The 25,077-nt window shown below is 39.5% G+C and overlaps 1 protein-coding gene across 1 annotated transcript in view; it reads right to left on the minus strand.

Moving 5' to 3' along the window:
• Window positions 1-25,077, minus strand: part of LOC108796841 (cilia- and flagella-associated protein 47-like) — a 208,738-nt gene that overhangs the window by 50,260 nt on the left and 133,401 nt on the right. The window contains 6 exon segments of the mRNA XM_018568382.1: window positions 1,464-1,552; window positions 4,091-4,241; window positions 19,355-19,467; window positions 22,186-22,320; window positions 24,527-24,643; window positions 24,722-24,819. Coding sequence (XP_018423884.1) covers window positions 1,464-1,552; window positions 4,091-4,241; window positions 19,355-19,467; window positions 22,186-22,320; window positions 24,527-24,643; window positions 24,722-24,819 — 703 coding nt within the window.

The following is a 25,077-nucleotide window of genomic DNA, read 5'->3' on the forward strand; positions in this document are numbered from 1 at the left end:
TCTTTGTGTTTTTTCAATTAGACCTCAAGCAGAAGGGAATCATTTAAATGTTCCTTTTATCTATACAGTAATACAATAATACTGTTCTAAAACAGAAAAAAATATATGCATATGATAACTTTACATAATTCCCGCGATATCGTGGCAAATTACCGCGCGATATCGCGATCCAATGCATTTCAATGGGGCAAAGGGTCCTGCTGTCGCGGGTCGTGTGTCGCTACAGCAGGACCCTTTTTGGAGCGGATTTAGCCGCGATTCAAGCTTGCTCAATGCAAACTTGAACGCGATATCGCGCGGCAAATCTCGCAATGTCGCGCAATATGCAAATCGCGCGACAAGCGATTTGCATATCGCGCAGTGGGAACGGGGCCTTAGGGGGAGCATTTAAGACTTCTGGATTTCTGACGTCGAAAGAATGTTATTTGTGTACAGTTGTGATAAGAAATGTCCTGGGAGTTTTTTTGTATGTTTTGAGCATTATGCCGCTAACATATTTATTCAAAAGTTAAACATGACTTTAACCACACTGTCTTCATCACTTTATTTAAGAGGACATATGACCCGCTTCATAACTGAGTTTTGGTGGTATTTGTCTCAGCATCTTAGTACTGGCAAGATCATGACTGGACATTGTTGATATTTGTCTCAGCATGTTTATGTTGTCATGTTTACCACTGGTCATTTGGGAAGTTTGTCTCAGCAGCTTAAAGGAGTTATCCTAAGGGTAACGAGAGGACACAAACTAGCGTCCTCCCATCACCCTAAGCTCAGTATACCACGAGCTACAGCTCGCGGTATACTGAGACACTGCAGCTGAAACAGATCCCGACAATTATGTCTGGATCCGCCCAGCTGTGTGAGTTATAGCTAGCTCTGCCTATCTACCCGTCCGTCCTGCCAGTCAGCGCTGGAGGATTGGAGCAGGGAGGGGGGAATCCAGCCCCTCCCCTGTCACGGCTCTCTGTCGTGACAGGATCAAGAAGTGAGCGAACGCCGGTATGTGTTTGCTCACCTCCCGATCCACTGAGCCGACCTGTGACAGTTTCATTGTCACAGGTCAGCTAGAACTATGAGGATGAGTGAAAAGCACTCAACTCATAGTTCTCCTTTAATGATGGCAAATGTGCATCTGGTCATTGGTGAAGTAAATCTTAGACTCTTAATGCTGGGAAGTGCACAGCTGGTAAGTGGTGATGTTTCTTTTCAGCATCTTAGTACTGAAAGTTCTAAACAGAGAATACTTAATAATGGAGATAGGGAGATTTAGGGAGTAAGTACACACCTATTTGGAGAATTTAAGGATAGGTATACCCAAGTATTTGCACATATCTGAGTATGTGTTGTAGGGACAATAGGACTGAGAGCTTCATTGGAAAAAAGGAAAGGTGTTGAAGTATACTGTGCAATACCAAAAAATATTTATTTCAGTTTATTTCACCATGGAAGATTATAGCACTCACTCGAATTTCCCATTTTCCTTGTAGGGGTTTTGAACAGACAAAGCAAGCTTTTCCAGCTTGTAACACGGAGACTCCTGCTTTAGCTGGACCTAACGATGCATAAAAAGAGAGAGACATACAGAATTGATGGTGATGTGAGAAGGAAAGGAGAAAGGAAAAGAGCGATGACTCTACAATTCGAATGGTTTCTGTAATTTATTTTTTGCTCCATATTTCATTGATCAGCCCTTCTGTACAGTTATAACCGCGCCGTGAAATTATTCTGGGTGCTAATACTTCTGCACTTCTATATTCTTAACACTCATTTTGTGAGACTTTTATTTTCAACATAACATAATATTTATGATTTGATCAAACTGTAGATATCTTGAGGTTATCACTCTATGCTTTGAAAGCTATTTCCAATGTAAATGTCATGCTGTTCTCCTTTCTGTCTCCTGTTAGATGCACCAATGACAGCTGCAGAAGGGCAGCCAAAGAATAACTGTCAAGATACCAAAATGAGAATAATCAATGATAAATAATGACTTCAGCTTCCTTTTATCCCAAGACTCCCATTACCCTGTTTTAGTCTAAAAAGATATACAGTATTGGTTCTTAAGATATTTACACAAAAATACTCAATTATGATTATGATAATCTGTATATTAGACTATGCGCTATCACTATAGTAATAACTGTTAAAATATAAAGGGGTACCAACCTAATGTATTTAAAAACAAATGCAAAGAAAACTATTGTTACAGAGTTTACTGAAGCATGTAGGTTAACTCACTTCCTAACTTCTCAGTGCACAAATCATCTGTGACAAGAATTAAAATGAGCTTGTATTCTTCACTGCACTTGGGAAGCAGATCTAGGAACCCCAGAAGAAAAATGTAGAGTGATACATCTAATATCACAGAAACGTTTAACCCACCTGCGTCCTCAAAAAAGGGACATATCAGAGATGTTTGGGCTTTTATTTAGGATTGCCTTTTAACAGTTAGCCAAGCCACTGCAGTGTAGCATTGTAGAATTGAGAGCAATAGCATATTATCCAAGGTATGCCATGCTACCAGATGAATGTAATGTTCTCACTGTGATGTTGTGGTACTACTACAATGTGCTGATTATTGCTCTGTCTAGGGCTTGAGGCAGCATTAATCCTATTCTGCTTCAATTCAATAGCTGAGACAATACAGTTATTTTAGATGTATTGGTTAATAAAATCCTAGCTCATTTAGTTCTAGCATATCTATGCAACAGGTATATTCAAATATATGAGTGAAAGTGATATAATGTAATTTATTCATCATCACTTTCATTGAAATGCTCATGACGAAAATATATTACAGAATTCTTCTCCCAGACACCTTACAAATCACTCATCTATAAACTTTACTTAGAAGATGACAGGGTATCACAATAAAAAATTTCCGGTTAAATTATACTCAACAAAAGTGAGGAATTACTACAGCTTTTCCAGAACAAATCAAACACTCCATCAGTTTAAAGAAGCTATATAGTGGTTTTGTACATAATTGTTTTATTGAGTATGGTCTAGACTGAAAGACTTTTGTATTTACTGAAAAATCTTTTTTTGTGAAGTCTATTGGGGGGACACAGGATTGTTGTAAATTTTGGTCATGATGGTTATACTTCCACCTACAGGAGGTTTTGAATACTGGCTAACAAAAAATGTTAAGTCAGCCCCTTATAATCCTCCCTCCCTCCGTCATGCATCAGTTTTGTAAAAAGCAGTGCATAAGGCCAAGAACACAGAGGGGCTTGTGTCCCTAAATGGACTTCAAGAAAATGTTTTTACGATAAGTACAAAAATCCCAGGTATGGTAGCAGTTTTAGTTGTCGAAGGCACCTGAGTTTGCTTAGAATCCATGCGGTTGGTTTTTGTATCATTTGTGTACAGACCGATAACAAATCCAAAGTGGATATTAGAGATCTGGTATGTATATATGAAGGTTGAGGTTCATGTTGGGAGCAGTAAATGACTTCAGAGAGGATGATTCTAGTAATAGAGGTCCCAGCAACTATGTTAGGGGTGTCAGTCTCTTTAGGGAAAACCAAGAAATTGCTGCAATTAGCAACAAATCAGTATAGGCCTAGGTCACCCGTTGCAGTGGGACTGTCCTCAGTGCATCCTTACAAAAACATGTTGCAAAGCAGAAAACAACTCGGCCCACAGTAATGTAAGGCCTTGCATACTCACAAACTGAAGCAGCTGGTGCTGATGTGGATCGCAAGCAGCCAGATGTGACCAAGTCACTAAAGGCAGGCAGCGGAACCAGACCAGATGGCCCACAAGGTACCAGAGAATCAGGAGCCACAACAGGAGAGCCGTTTGTCTAGGCTGAAAAGGCAAATTTACAAAGACTGGAGAAGGGAAAAACTGTTCTTGTTTTCTCCATGGCACCATTCCTTTAGGCTTTGTGTATTTCGCCCAATTTAATTTATTTTAAAAAGATTTTTACTTGGAACCTACTGCATATTTTCACTATGCGTTATTTTAACTTTAGTGTTAAAAAAATAATTAAAAAAATAGTGTGACCCCAAGTAAATAGTTCAAGAAATAAATAGCTGCCATTTGCCCATACTTGCTTTGGAGTGTATTAAATACCAATACTTACAGTGGGGGCCAAATCAGTCAGCCTTGCATGGAGGGAGAAAGCCACCGTGGTTCCACCTGCTCCATTAGCTGGTCTAGATACCAATAACAGAGTTGCTTCAGCAGAATGCAAGAAACGGCTTCTATAGTGTACAGTTATGTCCGCTTGGCTCCTGTAAAAAGTATACATTTATAGTTTAATAATTGCATCACATACCTAAACAAGTATTCACATATCACCTATTGTTTGTGGGTTGCCTAAAGATAATGCATTGTGGTTATGCATATCATTTATTTCTTTTTTGGCAGTACTGAAGAAAAATATTTTTACTGTCAGAATATGAAATATTGCATACCAAGATTTTATGAATCCCTTTTGTGCCAGCAAGTGGAGTTTTTTTCATATGGTTAGCTATTTTGATAAAATAACTTGATTTGAGTTGATTACAGAACTCAGTAGCTAAAGCTAAATGAGTTGGAGGGATGAATTATCAGATGCCTTAGTCCCAGGTTTAAACCAGAGAAATAGTGGCCTCGAGGCAGGCTACTTCTGCTGTGTCCTGGAAATCTTTTGGGCTTGTTTTATAAGCCCTCCAAACAGGGAACAGCTCTGTGAAGGAGATTTGCATTGCATTATGGCCACTAAATAGAGCCTAGAAGCACATACATTGCCTTTGCTCCTTAGCTATATCAAGTGTCCAATATGTACTCTGAATCTTATTTATAGAGCTATTCAGATGCTTGAAGATGCTTTATAAATCAACCTATGTATCTCATGTTATGTAAATAAAGTGGACATGATTGCAATTTAACACATCTCTGTCCTTATAACTTTGAACAGAAAAAATCCTTGCAATGCCTATGTCTTTTTAAAGTGTATTTCAACTGACTTTTTATGATGTAAGCTGCCAGCTCAGTTGTAATAAAGGCACCCCAAAGTGCCTGCAAACAGTTTCAGTTCTTTTAGAATATTTAATAGAGCAGAAACATAGGGTGCCCTACTATGCACATACAGTCTTTAGCCTGTTAATATGTTGGGTATCCTTACTTACCAATGGTAATGCGAAGCACTGACTTCCTAGATAATATTGGTATTTCCATAAGAGGGCACCCCAGGTTTCAGGGCTTCTATAGACCTAGAAAATGTATTTTGTAGTATGATATCAGCTACCTGATGGCCTGCCAATACCGTGTTTCCCCGAAAATAACACACTGTCTTATATTTTTTTGGGCTCAAAAAAACACACTAGGTCTTATTTTCGGGGGAGGTCTTATTTATTTATTTTTTTCAATTTATGACATTTCAAAGTTAATGAAAATCCAAATTAAATAATCCAAAATGACAAAGTTAAGAATAGGGTGATCAGGGCAATCAGGGGTGCCGTACCTTTCCAAGAGTAATTTGGTAACCAGAATGAGTGTAGCGCACGTTTACTATAGATTCCTCACAGGCGGAGTGCATTTGGTATCATTCCGCCTGTGACAGGAGCCGGCTCTATAGAGGAAGCATCGGCTTATGCGGCTCTGCTCCCTGTGCTGCCGCCTCGCTTCCTCTAGCGCTGGCTTCGTTGGCACCGCTGATTCTCTCCTGCCTCTCCCGCAGCTCTTCAAGTTCCCCTTATGCCACCACCGGCCCTAGGAATGGTCACAACTAGGTCTTAATTTCGGGGTAGGTCTTATATTTTAGCAATTCCCAAAAATTGTACTAGGTCTTATTTACGGGGTAGGTCTTATTTTTGGGGAAACAGGGTATATGTTGACTCTTGTGCCGGCATAACTTCTAGAAAGCCAAAATAGATCTACTTTGACATAGGCCTAGTGTAACCTAGTATGAATGCATTATTCAGCTTCCCATTTGTATATGTTAATACATTGATTGTTACAATGGAATCCCATCTCCTTACTATACAGACAGTCCTCCCTCTCTAAACTACACTTTGGTTGGCAGACTGTATTTCTAAAGCAGTAGGAGAGAGGGAGATAATCGAATTTTAGTAGTCAGATTATTACTGAAACAGAGGTTGGGGTGTTGGTTTATGAAAAAGGAGTTATACATTCCTCAAATAGCAGAGTATAGTTTAAATGTGTGGCCACTGGAGCAGAGTAAGAATGAGCAGTGGTTTAATCCTTCAGTTTTCATTCTTAATTTAGTATTTGATAGTATCTGAAACTCAAGTTACTTACAATTTAGGGGGGAAAAAAACTTGCATCACTGCCTTACAAAGGTCCATAAAAAGCAATGTTTACAATTAAAGCTTTATACATATTTAAAGACTGATATCATTTATCTGTGAGATGATGGCACATTACCTATTAGCACACTAGGATGGATGTCATATGGACCAGGTGCTTAATTTATTCATCTTAATTTTGCATAGGCAAGAATGCACCTCCTCTTTTGTTTAGCAAGTCATATTAAATAGGTAGCTTTAGCTACATCTCTCTGCCACATTATCTGGCACTGGTAATCCATTTGCTGTGCTAAATACTGTAGCAAGCACAATGTATACATTAGGCTCTACATGTTATTTGTGTACACTCCTTTCTTGGGCAAACCAGACATCCCTAATAGGAACAATAAGTACCCATGCCCGTTTCATTGCTTTAGTAAATTCTTGTTGGATGGCTATAGTTTTTTTAACCAGCTAGAAGGACAATTGGTTGATAAACCATCAAGATCATAAATAATTGTATTTATTGTACTTTTGATGTCAGAAATCTTTAGGTTGTTGGTGCAACAGTACCTTATATTGTAGCTAATCAGACTGAGAGGGTCATATACAGTAGGTTACAGGCTGGTTTAAAGATAAGCCAATGTAAGCAAGCTAAAATTCCTAAATATTATTGGCTACCTAGGAGTAAATCAGTTGAACAGAAATAAACACAACATATGTCAAATCATGAATCCATGAAAAGCATAATAACTTTGTTTATACAAGTGCATAGCAACCATAAAATATTACACAGCTAGAAGCTATTCCTGAGTTTATATGAACTATCAAGTAATTATAATGGAATTATTTTTTATGTCAGAGTACTATTTGAACAATATGTATAATATGCATAATGCTAATTAGGACTGAATTAGATGATTTCTTTGCTTTGCATACAAGACTGTTTTCTGGTATGTTTCTTATACACCCGTTTGATTGCTTCATTAATATATCAAAGCTGTCCTAAGGGATTAGAAACGGCTGCCAAGTAGGCTATTAAGGAATAAACTATAAACATATAGAAAGTTTTACATTACTGCTTTGTTAACAAAGCACAATAATAGCATTATTTTTATGTATATTCATTTCTGAACATTGTTTAATCAAGCACTGGTCACAGAAGCATCTATAGAACTGAAGGATTGCATAGGGTGCAAATAGATATGGCAATTTCTAATGCCTATTATAAGTTTGAAAGACATGGGCAGCCTATCTATGGAATTTTAAAAAATGCTGAGTTTCCTTGTGAGAACAATTAAAGCATTTGCAGATATTTGTGAAACTCCACAAGCTTATTGGATACCACATAGAGGGTTATTCACAAAGCTGCCAAAGGCAGCCGAGTGAATAACCAACCCAAAGTGAAGTGAGGCTTGCTTGCTTACAGTGGCTTATCATAGGGCTTGTACAGCTGTTTTCAGCCGTACACCGACTGAAATCAGCTGAAATCAGCCGTACATCGGCTGGCTTCGGTTCGGCCAACATCTGGATCGACTCAGCTGAACCTACAGCAGGCTACTCGCTGCCGTTCGGCCTATTCTCATAGTGGCTATTCTGCTCAGTACCTCCGTGGTACAGAGCAGAATAGAAAATAAGTGCAAACAGTAGAAAAAAAAGAAAAGTAGAAAAAAATGTTTAACCCCTTCATGATTGAGTTTGTTTTTAGTTTCTGTTCGTAAATGACTGACACACTTTTCACATTTTTGCTGTGTGATTCTTCCACGTCAGTAATATACTTTCTTACAAACTGCACCCACACATATTATATATTGTTTTTTAGAGGACAGATAGGGCTACATATTTATATCACATATGTGTGTCTAACGCCTCACTTAGGACAAATAAAATATAAAAAAAGAGGAAAAAACAATTTAAAAAAACCCTTTTTCCCAGTTTTGATTTGTAGTATTTTTTACAAAACCAGCACAGCTTAAAAAAATGCAATAAATACATTCATTTATTTGTCCTTTTATTTTTATTTTTTTTACACTTTTCTTTTCTTTACACTTTTCACTATTTCTCTTTTTTTACACTTTTCACTATTTTTTAAAAACTTTAAAATGTTTTATTTATTTAATTATATCAAGCAGTCATTGTGGATGAATCTCACTATTACTGCTTGATAAATTAATACATTTTTGGTTATTATTAGGCTGTTTCAAACTTCAGAACAGCCAATAATAAGTTAGTGACACTGATCCTGCAGCACTTCAGGATTCAGCTGTCACTAAAGGTTTTGTGATCGTTCCAACAACGATCAGAAAACTGAAACATTCTTCTCTTCAGGAATAGATACATTATGTATCTGTTGCTGAAAGTGAAAGGGAAAAAAAGCCAGTATACGATCGAAAGAGATATCTCTAGATCTAAACGAGCTGTCAGAATGCCGGCTTTTGCCGGCATGTTTGCCCGCTCTGCTTTGACTCTCAGACACTCGATATTAAGATATCAGGTGTCTGAAAAAGGTTAGCCCTTTCATTAATGGATGCCTCTATACAGAGGCATCCATTAAGGAATGGTAACCGCTGATTCTCAGCAGTTACCAGCCCTCTAATGCAGCAAATAACTCGTCACGTACAGTGTATGCGACAAGTCATTTGGTCCCTTTGTGGCGGGACGTCTCCCGTCACGAAGGGGTGAAACAGGTGAATAAATGATAACTCCTAAAAAATATATAAAGATTTCCAAAACAAAAGGAAAAAAAAGATTAAAAACAAAAAAACAAACAATAAAGATCATTGAAAAAAATAAAAATAAAATAAAGATTATTGAATAAAGAAAAAAACACATAAAAAAAGATAGAAGCAGTTGGGCGGAGCTAGCAGTGACAGCTAGCTCCACCCTACTGTTTCCTATTGGCCGAGACCTGCTAGAGTTTTCTAGCAGGTCCCAGCCAATGAATAACAACTTGGTGGAGCCGGCGGTGATCTCACTCCTGGCTCCGACCAGTTGCAATGACAGGTCTGTCATTGCAAGTGGGTGGAGCCAGCTGTGAGATCACCGCTGACTCCGCCCAGTTGTCATTGTGTGATAACAGTTCAGCGTCCCCAGGTAACCTGGGGACGCTGATCTGCCATTGCAACTGGCCGGAACCAGCCGTGAGATCATGGCTGGCTCCACCCAGCTGTCAGTTGTGAGGCTTTCAACCGGCCAATGGCTGGCCTTTTGGCCTGCTTCGGGTTTCACCTCGGCTCAGTCGAGCCGAAGCATATGCTTTCGACTCGACTGAGCTGCTCAGCCAGCTTCGGGAGCTGTATGGGCTATAGTGAATAGCCCGTACAGCCGAAGGATCAGCCAGAGCTACGGCTGATCCTTCGGCTAGCTTTGTGAATAACCCTCATAATGTTCTGAATCTGGGATTGGCACTGTTTTAGAACAGAGCTAAATTGCAATCTGGAAATCCCCTTGAAAGGCATGGTGTGAAGTTCACGGTTATAATTCCTTACCCAAAAAATGTAAAGGTATTGCACAGTAGTCTATATTTATGTAAATTGTAAGTTTAATGGCAACTATATCAGGTTTTCTATAAACATCTGAACTTTTCCTTTCACTTTTAAACAGTTAGCATTCAGTTTACATAAAATGTACATACTCAGTTATAACTATATGTGTGTCACAGCTAAACATGACTCTGTTTTGGTGGCATATAATTATAATACTTCTGTTTGAAGCTGTAATTAATCTACCATAGCTACTAAGGGATCAGGCACAGCTGTTACCTGAGACTTACATGTGCATGAGAAACATATGGAAAATACTGTAAGCTACTACAAGATTAATTTTATGTCAAATATCACATTTGTTTATGTTTGGCACACATGTGCAATATAGAAACATACAGACATGTCATAAATTAATTTCTTAATTTCCAGAAGAGGTGCCGTAATTTTATCCTACTTTACAAAGTCTTCTTGGCTTGCAGAAATTGGTATAAGGCAAGCTATAGAGCTCGAAAAGTCATTACTGTTTCAGCAGAATTGCATTGATGAGCTCAGTCCCATGAGAGATAAACATTAAAAGAGGCGGAAGGAAGTCTTAAAAGCATTCAAGTTTGTAGCCTCTACATGAAGAAGCTTTGCTATTTTCATTTATTGCTTAATGTACAAGAATGTCATGAATAATCACTAAAATCGTAAATGGATTTCTTATCCTTTCTCGCTACTATTCTGAGCTTAGGATTCTTTTGAGAAAAGAAGTGACATGCGTGACTGTTACCTTGTAAAGCAGTACATGATTTGTTCTTTTGATAAATTTAAAAGGAAAACATAAGGTAATCTTATCGTTGGCAAGCACATACTCACCACTAGAGATGAGCTTTGGGTTAGGGAACCGATTTGGCCAGTTCGCCCCCCTGCACCTGTGGCTGGACGCCTGTCATTTAGTGGCAGTATTACTCCTGCCTCTAAATGACAGATTCCTGCCAGCTTGTTTCAGATTGTAAACGAACCAGCAAGTATCCCAAATTATGTCATTGACCAAATATGCTCATAAGAGAATTTGTTCATGACAACACCCTAGTTCCCTGACACTGTTGTTTACATTTCAGCAGTGACATAATTAATTGTGTGACTGCCATTTTCAACCCTAAGGTAGAAGTGCCATGGCAGCATTGTTGTGTCAGTGGGTCGTCAAGCATCCCTCATCATGATTGACACTGGATCTACATTGCTGAATTATGTAATTAATGTTGGCTTTTCATCATGAGATTTTTTTTTGGTGCGAGATTTGATAAAGGGATGTTTTAACCTAACTCCTTCATGTGGGTAGGGAAGCAGGATATCTGGGGGTCCCTTTATTCTGAAGGGAGCCTACAGGTTCTACTAAGCCCCCCCGCACAGACACCCACATCCCCTTAGTGCATTAATTATGGGGATGAGGCCCTTGTCTGCATAATGACAATATTTTTGTAAACAGTATGTACTGCCCCTTTAAGTAAAAAAACAAACAAACAGTGTGGTGCTGCCCTTAAAATCTATACCAGACCTTTGTCCAGGCATGCAGCCCGGCTGTCCAAGAAAGGGGGGGAGCAGGAGTATTCCCCCATCCTAAACCATACTAGGTTACATGCCTTCAGCATCAGGAATTTGCAAGGGGGAGCAGTTAAGCCTTCCACATTTACAAGGCAACATGTTCCCGTGTTCATCCCCACATCCTGTTCTACAAAAGGGATGTGGCGGTCCCCAGTTGTTGTATATTAGAATCTGAAAGCCGCCATTCGAAAAGGGGGTCTCCAGATATCTGAAAAGTAATTAAAATAGATCATGTGAAAAGAAGTAATTGATCAAAATCCCCCCAAAATAAAAAAATTATGTCCCATGAGATCAAATGCCAATCACATCATCCAGTGATGTAGATCCAGCTCCAACCACAATGAGTGACACCTGAGAACACAAATGCCCCATCACTGCTCCTGTTGCAAATTACAGCTTACCGGTGCTGCTGGAATGTAAACAACCGAGTCTGGGAACCCGGGTGAAGTTATTGATCAAATATGGTCATAACCATATTTGATCAATGACATCACCCAGAATTCCCAGCCTGTATATTTACAAACAAGCCAGCAAGGATCTGTCATTGAGTGAGGGTGCATGAGTACATCATACTTTTGTGCAACTTTGCAAGTTTAAGGCATCTCCCAAGTATGTTATTTAAAGAAGAAGCCCAGGATTTTGTATTAACCCTTGCAGTGGGGCTACCCTATAGGTGTTAAAATTACAAAGACATACTCACCCAAAGCTCCGAGCTGGCCAACTGTCATGATGGTCCCTCCAGCCTGCCCCCTCCTCTGCAGCACATTGGAATGTTCCTCACCACCCTCGCATTTATGCACAGTGTATAGACATGATGAATTACTGGACCTTAGACAAATGCAGAGGAGGGAGAGAGACATTCCAGAGACCGGTCTAAGAAGAAGCCAGCTTGGAGCTTTGGGTGAGTAAGTCATTCTTTTTTTAACACACAAACAAGCAGCACGGGGGTAGCAAGAGGTTAATAAAAAAAACCCTGGAGTTCTGCCTTAAAGGATTGATGTACTTTTAATGTTGTCCTTTAAGCTGCATTAGCAAAATCCTCTTGCTGATGAACATTTTTTTTTCCTCTTTGCATTGGTACATGTTCCCCATGGCAGTTCCCAGTTACCCATGCCCTTATTTAACCGAGGCTTGTAAACTGGCCAGAAAAACAAAACAAAACAACAAAAACAAGATTTGACTCCCATAGATTTCAATGGGGTTCAGCACTATATTGGATTACGCAGATTTTTTGCTGAATTTGCCAAACTTCCTTCAAATCAAACTTCAGCCGATTTGCTCATCACTAATTAACAGCAATGTCTCAGTCTGATAACCCATAGTTGAAAACTATGGGGAATTGATAAAAATTGGAACAGATAGCATAGTATATAGTATACACTGAGTGGCCAGATTATTATGACCACCTGACGTTTGTAGGCAATTTAGCTATAATTTTGCGCTGAAGTTGCTAGAGGGCCAGACCATTATAAATAGGGAAGCAGGTTGTTTACCACGACAGTAGAAGTGATTTTTTTCTGAAAGTAATCAATATCATAGTAATCAATCAGCTTCTCTCTTCAGCTTATTCAGTTAGGCTTTGAAAATGAAAGAGAGAAGCTGATTGGTTGCCATGCACATCTGCTACAGTTTTTGTCTGCTCCAACCTTGATAAATTCCCCTCTATATGTTTTCGTGCACGTGTAGTGAGTCCTGGTTCTGAGGTCCACCATTAAAATTGTGCCTCTTTCAGTCCTACAGCAAAATAAAGAGCAAGAGCTGTACACACACAGTACAGCAAGTATGTATCATGCACTGCAACAAACTGCAAGAGGTGGCCAAACTCTTGCTGATAATGTGTCTCAGGCTCATACTGTGTGCTACTCTAGACCATAATTTGGACATTAAAATATATTGTGCTAGTGTATAAAAAAGTTTGGTGGTTCTCAGAATTCACATTTGTATACAGGCCCAGCTACACACCAGCTAATGTACCCAATACTTATCCAATTATATCCTTAAAGCAGTTGTGTCAGGAAGAATGCATTCTTTTCATTGTTAACATTACTTAATTTGACACTCTGCTTCAGTTTTACTTGCAGCAAAATTACTTCAGCACTTGAGATTTGAGTGGAAAACACAGAAAGCACTTCACACTAAATCACCAATTAGTATGATGAATGCAGACATTTGCTATACATGCACTCTGCGCTAATGCACACATGTACAAAATCTACTTGATGCCACAAGAAAAAGGACAAAAAACACTTGAAACTAGGTAGACCCAGGCAAGAAAACACGATATGCCAAAGGGATACAGGTACAAAAGGCAGAGCTTTGAGGAGAGAGATAAGGGCACAAAAATGCTACATGTCAAGAGAATACAGGCGCAAACAATGTTAAACAAAGGCAGATTCTGACACAAAACCACTAGTTAAACAAACAGATAGAGACACAAAATAATACATCAATAATATAGGCACAAGAATGTTAAACAAAGGATACTGCACAAAAAAAACACTAGATGGGATTCTGCAGCATGCCAGCACAAGTCGGTGAGGCTAAGAAGTCATTTGTCACATATTAGACACTAGAGGGCAAATTGTCATTTTTAGACAATGCCCAGTGATATTAATTTATAATTTGTCATTAGTTTTTGCTGGATGGTCCAGTTGCTGTTGTGTTTGATGCATGTACATATAACTGTGTTAAAGACATTAGATCAGTGTTTTTTAGCTTATAAATGGGGGGTGCCTTGACTGCAGTCCTTGACAGCACCAAAGGGACACAAATAATGCTACAGATGACTGTCACAAACTGAAGACACTCAATGATTTTGGACATGCCCCAAGAGTGCCTGGAAATTGCCACTCTTGGGGCATTCTGCCGGAGACAGCGAGGGACTGGGGACTTAGACTGATAAAGATAACTGCTACTATAGCCAAAGGATAAATAAAGCTCCCACTAACTAATACTGACTGCTGGGGTCTGCGAAAGTCCACTCAGCAAGTACCAAAAGGGCAACATTTGGCCTTTGGGACAACAGGTTGGGTACCAGAGGATTATATTGTATGCTCCACTGGGGAAAGGGACTGATGTGAAAAGTGCAGTGTTTTTTATAAAGCATGTAAACTTGCCCACACAATAAAATTAAATAAAGCCACGACTACATAGCCACAATATACACTGAGTGGCCAGATTATTATGACCATCCAATCAGTACTTCGTTGGGCCACGAGATGACTCCACGAGATGACTTCGTTGGGCCGCCTCGTGACTCAACGAGATGTTGAAAGGTGATGCGAGGAATCTGACACTGCACTGTTGCCCTTCTGTTGTCTTGTACCAGTCTTGCCCCTCTCCGTTCTGCCCTAACATTGACTAGTCACTGACGGCCACAATTCGCACGTTCAGACCCAGATTTTCGTCTGACAGTCCAGTCTCTAAACACTTTAACAACAGCTGCTCTTGAACATTTAATAAATTCTGCTGTTTTGATGATACTCGCTCCATGGCTCCGAGCGCCAGCAATCATCCCACGTTCAAAGGCTGTTAAAATCGCGTTGTTTACCCATATCTTCAGAAAAAAAATCACTTCTACTGTCGTGTTAAACAACCTGCTTCCCTATTTATAATGGTCTGGCCCTCTAGCAACTTCAGCGTGAAATTATAGCTAATTTGCCTACAAACGTCAGGTGGTCAAAATAATCTGGCCACTCAGTGTATATTAAAGACTGTTTCTATCTACAAAAAGTACATACATTGTACATTGTAAATCCAAACACACTAAATTCTCCCACAATCTAATCTCCTTGTCTTGATAACATGTGTATGGAAAAGGGGACAGGCTTATTGGTATGTGAGATTGATCTTAATATTACCCTTCCAAAAAAAACTAATACAATACAAATTAAAGCTGAACTCCAGATAACACTTTTTAAGTGGTTACAGAGACAGTTTTTTGTTTTTTTTCTGTGGGATAAAGGTTTTACATAAACAAAAGCTGGCCATTGTAAGCACCCCTGAGTGTTAAATGGCATATCTTGACCTTCAAACTGCCACTATTGCTGATTAGGGATGAGCTCAGTTTCAGCCTAAACCCGAGCTCCTCCAAACCCGGAAGAGACATAAGGCGACCTGCCCAATCAGCTGTGGGCCGGGCATTCCCTTCCCTGCAGCTGAACATAAACAAAGTGTTGGGATTCTTGTGCTGACATCATTGACTTTACATAGACACATGGCCATATTAGGTCAATGTCATTGACCAAATATTTCTATGTGTCTGTATAAGGTCAATGATGTCACAGCATCCCACCCCTTTGCTTACAACAGCTGCAGGCGGGGAATTCTACTGCTGTAGCTGATTAGGCGGCAGTGAAAGGGCCTTCTTTCCAGGTTCAGAGAAGTATAGGTTCAGACCACGTTTGGTCCAAACCTGAACCTATTCCTATTCCTGGGCAATTTGGTCTTTCAAAGGAAGTTGAATGATAACAGACTTACTGGCAGGATTGCCTTGTGAAAATTAAAGGGAAAGCCTAAAAAAAAATGTAGCTAAAAGATCTAAGAGTTGGTAAGCTGCAATATATTAAATGTTTGTTTTTGGGTTCAGATAGACTTTAAAGGGTCTTTCAATTCAAAATAAATAATTGGGTTACAGAAGGAGCATGGACTGAGTAAGCACCTGGTTTCTTATATGTCTCGGTTACTCCACCAGGGAGACATCCCCGTCATAATTTCCTAATTTAATCCTTTACACCTGGGTGTTTTGTGTGTTTTCACCCTCCTTTGTTCTAGCATTTCTTGTGATAAATAGAAATTATATAGAAAGAAAGGAAACCACTCATAATAGGCACAGCAGGCGTGCAAATCCAGTCCCACTCAAGTGCAAGGTTTTTACTATTGAAATCCCTATAAGAAAAAATAGTTTAAGTCTCCAGCATCTGCCAAAAACTGAAATATCACTTTTTGGTGCTTTTACCCCTTAAACTCTTTGCAGTCCTAATATTGTACAAATACAACATATAATATACCATGTAGCTATGATTTTTTAAATTCAATTTTATATAAGAAAATATGGAGCAGAATGTGTATGAACAAATTGATGGGGTATAATAAGGGGCCCATTATACTACACATTCTTATTTTCTTTTTATTTTGGTAGTTACAGACATTATAATATAACCTTTTAGGATGTGAAGCAATGCTTGCTTATACAGTGGTTGTGCATGCAGATGCTGTCCATGATTCAAAATAACCTTTACATGTTGTGTACAAGCATTTGGAGACAAGCACGTAAAATGTTTTGATACGTATTATGTATGGGCTTGCATCCTATCATCAATCAACATACTAGGTGAAAAGACCGAGATCAATTAGAATGAAACGGTAAAATCAGCAACACTATTCCTGTAATACAAAACCTAGTGCCAGACTGGAACCAATTTGAAATGTTTTGTTACTTTCCCCTTGGAAACAAACCAAATGGAAATACTGTACATCAAAAGGCATTTAACTATAATAAAGGGCTGTGCAGTGCAGCAATTCTGCATGCACCACAAACAGTTCAAATCATTTCGCCTCTATTTCTTCTGCCAAATTAGCACTGACATTCTATAATGACAGTTAAGTACAGAAAGAGTTTTCTTCCAAGACTACAAGGTGCTGATAAGGCACTGAAACATAAAGAAAGAACGAAACAAGCAAGGTATTAACTTGTCAAAAACTCAAGCTGTTATTTTAAATTATATTATGTTTGATCCAAAATTCATTACCGACAACCATGTAAGAGTAAATTTATAGTCTGTTGGTGTAAGTACATAAAATGAAAGAGTAATAGTAATTCACATAATCAATAATTCAGTCATTATAATATTAAAGGACTTTTTAATACCACAAAAAAAAGAAATCATTTAAGTTTATCTTGAATTTCAAGGTCATAAGGTGACTGTTTACTGTATATGAATATGACAAATACATGTTATTCAGTATCACAGTAAATGTCATTTTGTGTATTTGTGTTCTTCATTCCCTATTTGTGCATATTGCCATTACATTATGCATGGCTTCAGAGACTACACAGAACCATTCATATACTGTAAGTCCTTGCCTCAAAGGAGCTTACAGTTTATTGTTCCCGCCACACTTGTACACACACTGGGGCAGCTTTGGGAAGAAGCCAGTTAGCTTACCGGTCTGTTTTTGGAGTGTGGGAGTGAACCAGAGTAACCACAAGCAACTCAGTCAAACACACAAGGTGAACATAAAAATAGGAGCATTTGTTTCCAGGGCCCAAAGATGCAAGGTAGAAGTGCAAGGGTTTTCTGTGTGCCTTTCACTTTGAACCACACACAAAATTACCTTTCTCTGCACCATGAAAGAAGAGGTCTGCACTATACTGTCTGTGAAGGTTCTCATATATCTAGGTCAAGGTACAATTCGTAGCAGTTAGTCATGTTTCACCGTATTTATTCTGTAATGTTAAAAATGCTTTGCAGCTTATCCAAGCCGCTTCTTTTAATTCTTGGAAAACATCATCAACATTACAGAATAAGTCCAATTGAATGTAAATAACTAGCTATGAACCATACCCTTTACCTGGCCACTTCCATCCTGATGCATCACTAGCTAAACTCATACAGTCATCTTCATGTTCAAATTTGGCAGTGCAAAATTGGAACTGAACTGAATGGCTTAATACACTTTCAGACAACAATAAGCCTTTCTGTGAAAAACACTTAGGGCTCATTCACACTTGTCTACATGCTAAACCACTCAGTTTTAGTATATGGGGAGTGTGCTGAGTGATGCCCAACGAGATCATAATATATATTCACAGGAAGAAGAAATACACCAAGATCTTTGTATGGCATCTTTTCAGCCTGCTGAGTATGTCATAGCTGTTAATGACACGGACACAGAATGGTACCTGCTAACTCTCAAGCTGGTTAAAAAATATGAATACTGAGTTGTCATTGGTGATTTGTTTTTAAAGAAGCAAGCTCCAAAGATTGTTACTCTTATACATGCTTTTCTACCCAATGTGTCACTGACCAGGAACAATCATATGCAAATCATGGGTTTAAACACTGTATTTTGGTCTAGGTTTCCCATTGATATCACAATGTATAGTTCATATATTTCTGCCTGTCAGCTTCCCTTTACAACATGCAAACAGATAAATTGATCGAGTTGACTGCTATGGGAAGTCAGTTATGTTGCATATTAACAGCCCTCTCAATTTTCAGAAACGAAAACAAAACTGATATTAACAGGTATTTAAAGTACTAAAGAACTCTGCCATGATAAAATATAGGATTTTTTTTTTTAAACCAAAGATTTTATAGTGTAAAACCACCAATATGCATTTGGTTTTCAGCATTTTCTAGAATGCTGAATTTGTTCAGTGTTTGCACTTGTGCTTTATTATGTGTTGATTTAAGTGCTTATTCTGTAAGCCCTTTCTTGGGAGCAATAAGAACAAAGTCTAGAATGCCGGAGCTGGGAAGGAGGTCATAGGTTATGCTTTGTGGAGCACCAAGGAGTACAGTAACAGGGTCAAGGGTGATGCTCGGCTATGTGCAGCCAATGTCAGATTACATCTTTTAATATCTGTTAGTTTCATAATATGCAGCATGTACTAACAGGAACTGCTCAGTAATGTCACAGTGTCCTCGAATGAAGGTCATTACAGTTGAATATCAAAGCAAACCAGCCAGGCACCGACAAGACAATGTTACTACAGAAAAGCCACATAGGTACATACATTCAGACATAAAGATAGATTTAAAATAATGCTTCCTTAAGTATTTGTTTACAACAGATGCTGGCAAAAACATGACTAATGATAACATTAATTTCTAGAAAGACCGCCACCGGCATGGTAAAAAAGAGGCATGTCAAGCTGCAGCATATGTTTGCTCTATTTGCATTATGTAAACAAGTAGATTTACCCTGGTAAAAAATAATAATTTGCATTGTTTATATTGGATATGCTACATTTCTATACAGTGAGTGTGAGCTGTCTGAGCTGTCACTTCTAATAAAGACAATAAAAAGGTTACTTACTTTGGGGCAATCGTTATTGTGTTTCCTTTAGGCAATGAGAAATCAGCTGACTCTCGACCTACAACTGTAGCATTGTACACTAGTGGTCTGCTGCTTGGATTTTTCAGACGGACCTGTTCCAGCAACATAAAATCACAAAGGTTAGACTATTGATCAGCAGCTGTGTATAGGTACTGTAATAATAGCAAACTGTCATTGAATACCAGCAATAAGGAACATTGCAGTCAATCACGGCAGTGTAAAACCAAATCAACAGATATTTATTAAAGTATATAATCTTTTTTTAAGAACTGATATCTTATAGCTCTATTATTATTTGTTTTAAAAACTATACACAGTTTGCTGGAATCTGCATAAAACTAATAAGATGTGTGATTGTTTCATTTCATTAATTGATTTGCAGAGAAACCAATGAACTCAGAACACTTTACAAAGGAGACCAAAGCAGTGAACACGCCCCCAGCATGAACACCTCAAATGAATCATTTTATACTTCTTTTTATTGAGATACAGACAAAAGAGACAACATTGTGATTTTAGTGAAAACATCTAGTCATTTTCCTTTGCATACAATATCTGCTGTTTCAGCAGAACAGGAGGCATAGGAATAAGCTTTGATATGCAGGAAGAAGTGAGAGGTTATAAAGAACATGAATAAATACTTTGCTCTGCATCCAACACCACAGCTTCCTTATACCAGTCAGAAAAAAATGATATCCACTACTTTTTGCTGTACAGGAGTCTATTACTGCTACTACCAAAGTTCTGTGCTTAGGTCCAACTTTCCATCAAAGAAAATGATAAAGAAAGATTCCACATCCATTAAAGGAGAACTATGAGTTGAGTGATTTTCACTGAATAGTTCGAGCCAATGTGTGACAATGAAACAGTCACACTCGGCTCAATAGATCGGGAAGTGAGAGAATACATACCGTCGCTCGCTCACTTCTCGATCATCTTCCTGCACAGAGATGTGACAGTCACACACAGCTCCCTGCAGGGATTCCCCCCTCCCCGCTCCGATCCTCCAGCGCTGAATGGCAGAACGGATGGGGGAGGGCACAGCTGGCTCTGCCTCTAGATAGGCAGAGTCAGCTGTCACTCATGCAGCTGGATAGATCTCGATAATAATGTCGGGATCTGTCCCGGCTGCGAGGGTCTCAGTATACCGCGTGCTGTAGCTCGCGATATACTGAGCTTTGGTCACGGGAGGACGCTAGTTTACGCCCTCCCTTGACCCTTAGGAGAACTATGCGGAAAAACACTTACCCCATAGTTCTCATTTAACTGTTATTAGAACAAGTTCAAAGGTAAAGTGCAGCAGTTTTGGGTCAATTTGTGTTGGTAGTTTTTTTTAAGTTTATAAGTGCTTATACTGTTTTACATAATTTTAATTTATGTAGATTATTATTATTATAAAGGATTTCTATAGCGCCAACAGTTTGCGCTGCGCTTTACAAAATAGGGCAGACATTACAATCACAATACAATTGAAGACATGATGGTAAGGAGGGCCCTGCCCCTGAGGGCTTACAATCTAAAAGTCTGTTTTAAAAATTACCATTTAAATGATAAAGGATTCTGAGATCACTATGGTTAAAAGTAAAGCTTTTTTTGGCTATACATTTTTTAATATACTTTTTTATCTTTATTTTTGGCTTTGGATCGTAGAAGTACATTTATTAATATACTCCTGTGACCCATAGTCTGTTGAAAGCAGTAGTCAGTCAATAACAATAGTCGAGAGGGATCCCAACAATCCAGAGTTAGCTGCTCCCCCTCCCTGCACAGTCTATAGCTTCAGCCAGCACTGAAGAAGCAGAGAAGGGAGGGTGGTAAGGCTCTGTTCACACCTGAGCGTTTTGTCGCACAAAGTTTCCCACTGAAGTCTATGGGACCAAAAAGCGCTGTAATCTGCCAATAAGTAGCTTGTGTATTTTTTTCCAGCGACCGCCATTTTTCTGCTTGTGACAAAACAATCAAACGTGAACAGGGTATATAGAAATGAATAGGATACCTTGTCTTAAGTGTTTTGTCACACTCAAGACAGGCAAATAGGATTCCTTGTCTTGAGTGTTTTGTTGTGCTTACTTTTGAGTGACAAAATGCCTAGGTGTGAGCAGAGTCTAACGGACAGTTACTGTTCTTCACTGGGAGCAGAGATCGAGAGTGACTGATCAGCCTGTCTTGACCTTTGGCCATCCCTGTTTCTAAATATGCCTGTCAACTTTGGACCATGCTCTGGTTGTAACCCCTGGTCATCTGCCATAAGCACAAGTGTACCTGAGGACTGCAACCTTGCAGGTTGTTCTGGTAAAGATCTGGTGACTCTGTTCCATAGACCTTTTAATGGCTTACATCCTCTTTAACATGCATATACCACAGAGTGTTCACTATTTCCCGTTTCCATATACTATTTCATATTTGGCCATGATTTATCACTGCTCTTATGACCCATTGTAGTTCTTTAACCCCTTCGTGACGGGAGACGTACACTGTACGTCCAGCCACAAAGGGACCAAATGACTTGTCACGTACACTATGGCTTCTCTCAGCACAGCTGAAAAGTAATCATGATAATTACGTTAAAAAGGAGAATGGAGCTGTACCTGATGACTAGATAGAAAATGACATAATATTAAAATAGAATACAATGGTTTGTGTAGGCTCAGGAAGTGTTGTTCATCTGTAATATATATATATATATATACATATACACACACGCACTGTATATATAGTGATGTTATTTTAAATTATATCTATGGAATATAGAAACAACATAAAAGTAAAAACATGACAAGTTAACATATTATATATGTGCTATTGGTTACCTGGCGTGGAATAATTTGGTGAAGCGGTCCATCAAATGTTATAGTCTTTTTAGGCACATAAAGCGGCAGTTTTTCATGCAGGTACACACACAACATTAGCATCATCACTGGATTTGGGTCACATAGGTCAGTAGCCTAAACATTCATTCAGAAACAATATAAATTGAAAGCAGATTACTTCATTGGTGCCCAGCCAGGAGCTCAGGTGTTACATGTAGCGTTTAACTGCATTTAATGTTGCTTATGTCAGCCCAGCATAAGATATGTTTCCAGCTGTCTGAGTACTTACTGCAAGGTGGGTAGCAAATTTTTAGACAGCTGGGTAAATTTGCTAAAGGAATAGAGACTATTAACTTATCAAAGTAAATGTTACAATGTTTAGTGCATGATGATACCCTTGTGCTCATTTTAATTATTATAAAACACACAAGAAATATCCTGTTCGTTGCATTTCCCTTACACATGATTGGGTAATCACAGTAAACACAGCTTCACATTATTCGCTAAGCTAAGTCAGCAGTCTATATTCCTTTAGTAAACCAACCCCATTAGTTCAAGGGGCTGGAAGGGATTGCTTTGTTTTATAATTCATACTTGGGGTCGGAGGGCACAAGTAGTTACTATATATGTTCTAGCTTAAAAAATAAATATAAATAAAATAAAACTCAAGCTAGAAAAAACCCACAAGGACAGCATTATTTTATTAATATAGAAACTACCAGTTAGAAATTATATTTTTTAGATGTACATTTTGGTATCAGAGAAACAACCAGAGGCGTAACTAGAAACTTCAGGGCCCCGGTGCAAGAAACCATGAAGCCCCCCCTCTAACCCCCCACCGCCATGGGAAGGAGCTGCGTAGAGTTGACCTGCTGCATGCTGGGAGCCAAGGCAGTTAACAGGGCCCTCTTCCTCCTGTCCAGGCACCCGCAGTTGTGACTGAGCCCTGGCAATCCACTACTTGGGGAAGCACGTTAACCACCAAGGTGCCGACATTGCCTCCTGGGAATACAGCTCCCAGTAGGCAGCCACTCAGCAGCTCTTTCCCATAGTGGTTAATATGGGGGCATGAGCGTTCTCACCAGGGCTGCGGGCGGTCTCACTAGGGATGCGAGCGGTCTCACCACGGATACGGACGGTCTCACCAAGGCTGCGGACGGTCTCACCAGGGATACAGGTGGTCTCACCAGGGTCTCAGGTGATAGAGTGCAGGGCTGGGCTGCTGACAGCTCACCCACCCTCTGTGTCCAGGTCAGTCCTCTCTCTCCCCCTCTGCTCTCTGCCTGACACCGCTCCTAGACCCCTCCCCCTCCTTCCCGGGGCCCTCAGGTGCAGAGCTGGCCCTGGCAATGCCTACAGAGAGCTAAATTTCCCCCCCCACCACCCCTCCTGATGCGGCACATGCTACCCCTGCCCTCCCACAGCTTTGGCACTGGCGCCGATGACCCCTCCCACTCACTGCTCTGCTCGGACAAGCTTTGGTCCGTCAGAGCAGGCTGATGCATAGCGTCGGGCAGGCAAGTGCCCGAGGCTATGCATCGGGCATAGCAGGCCAGGCCGCACACAATCAGGATGATTGTGTGTGGGCCCTCTTCTTCCTCTCTGGGTCCCCAAAACAGGCGGAACACCAGGGCCCGGTCGCGATCACAACCGGTGCGACCCTGGTAGTTCCGCCAGTGGACACAACAAATACATCCAGCTCAACAATATCCAATAAAGATTCAGTGTCCCTTGCTTATGTGTCTGCATAAAGTTAGCTGTCTCTTATGTAATGAGTGGCTAAACTTTAAATGCTGTTCACATAGGGTGTGCAAGGGATCAATGCATCCATCTGAAATCAGGATTGTATATCTTTCACAGGCAAATCACACGTTTGCAATGCAATGCGATAATGTGTGCATTAACGCCCATTAGCACAATATGTCAATTGTGCCAATAATTTTGAATGACATTTCAACACACTTGCAATGCATTTCCGATGCACATACTTTGAAGCACAACACAACACATGGCAATGCACAACTGTGCATTGTGGTGTGCTGCCTTTCAAGAAAATGGTACATGTCTCATTTTTTGGATATTTTAGTGCATTGTCAGCCCATTCGTTTGAATAGGGTGCCCCAATGCAACACATTAATGCACAAAAAAAGCAGTTTTACATGCACGCGTTACCACAACACACCAAGACACCGAGGTGTGAATGGGCCTTGAGTGTGAGAAACTGAGAGTGGGTGAATGGGCCTTGAGTGTGAAAATGAAATTCATTCTTCTGTGTTTAAGGACAGTGTACAAAGTAATGCATTTTTTGTTAAACACGTTTATAAAGTAAATTGTTTTCCACCTGTATGTCAATGTTAAGATTGATTGTTCGGAAAGAATTCATCAGGATCAGGCAGTTGTGAAGGCATTGCTCTGAAGACCCTGGACTGGTATACATGTCTATGAAATGAGAGGAAACCTGCAAAGAAGTATAAGGATTTTTTTCATTTAAATGTGAAGGGATTACCAGACTCATAAGAAACAAACTGGTACTCACAAGATATGGACAATAGGCTGCCACCTGAGCTGCTAGGACAAGACCATCTAAAAGGTCTTTATCAAAGTTCATGATCCATCTTGTGGGTGGTATGTCCCCTAATAAAAATAAAACACAATTAAAAATTAGAATTACTGTAAAGCAAAATATCCCTGAAGCTGCTCATGGCCTCCTGCAGTATTGTGCTAAAAGGAGAACACTTCAACTTGACAGCTCAATGCATTTTTTTTAATTTGTTAAAAACTCAAAAGACAGGACAGGAGAAGCTATGTGACCTTTTAAGGTGCAATCTCCACATGTCTGACCACAGAAACATAGGAAAGTATTATGTATTTTTTTTATTATAGGTAGATATA

The sequence above is a fragment of the Nanorana parkeri genome, unplaced genomic scaffold (genome assembly GCF_000935625.1).
Source record: "Nanorana parkeri isolate BGI_ZX_2015 unplaced genomic scaffold, ASM93562v1 scaffold1181, whole genome shotgun sequence".
NCBI lineage: Eukaryota > Metazoa > Chordata > Amphibia > Anura > Dicroglossidae > Nanorana > Nanorana parkeri.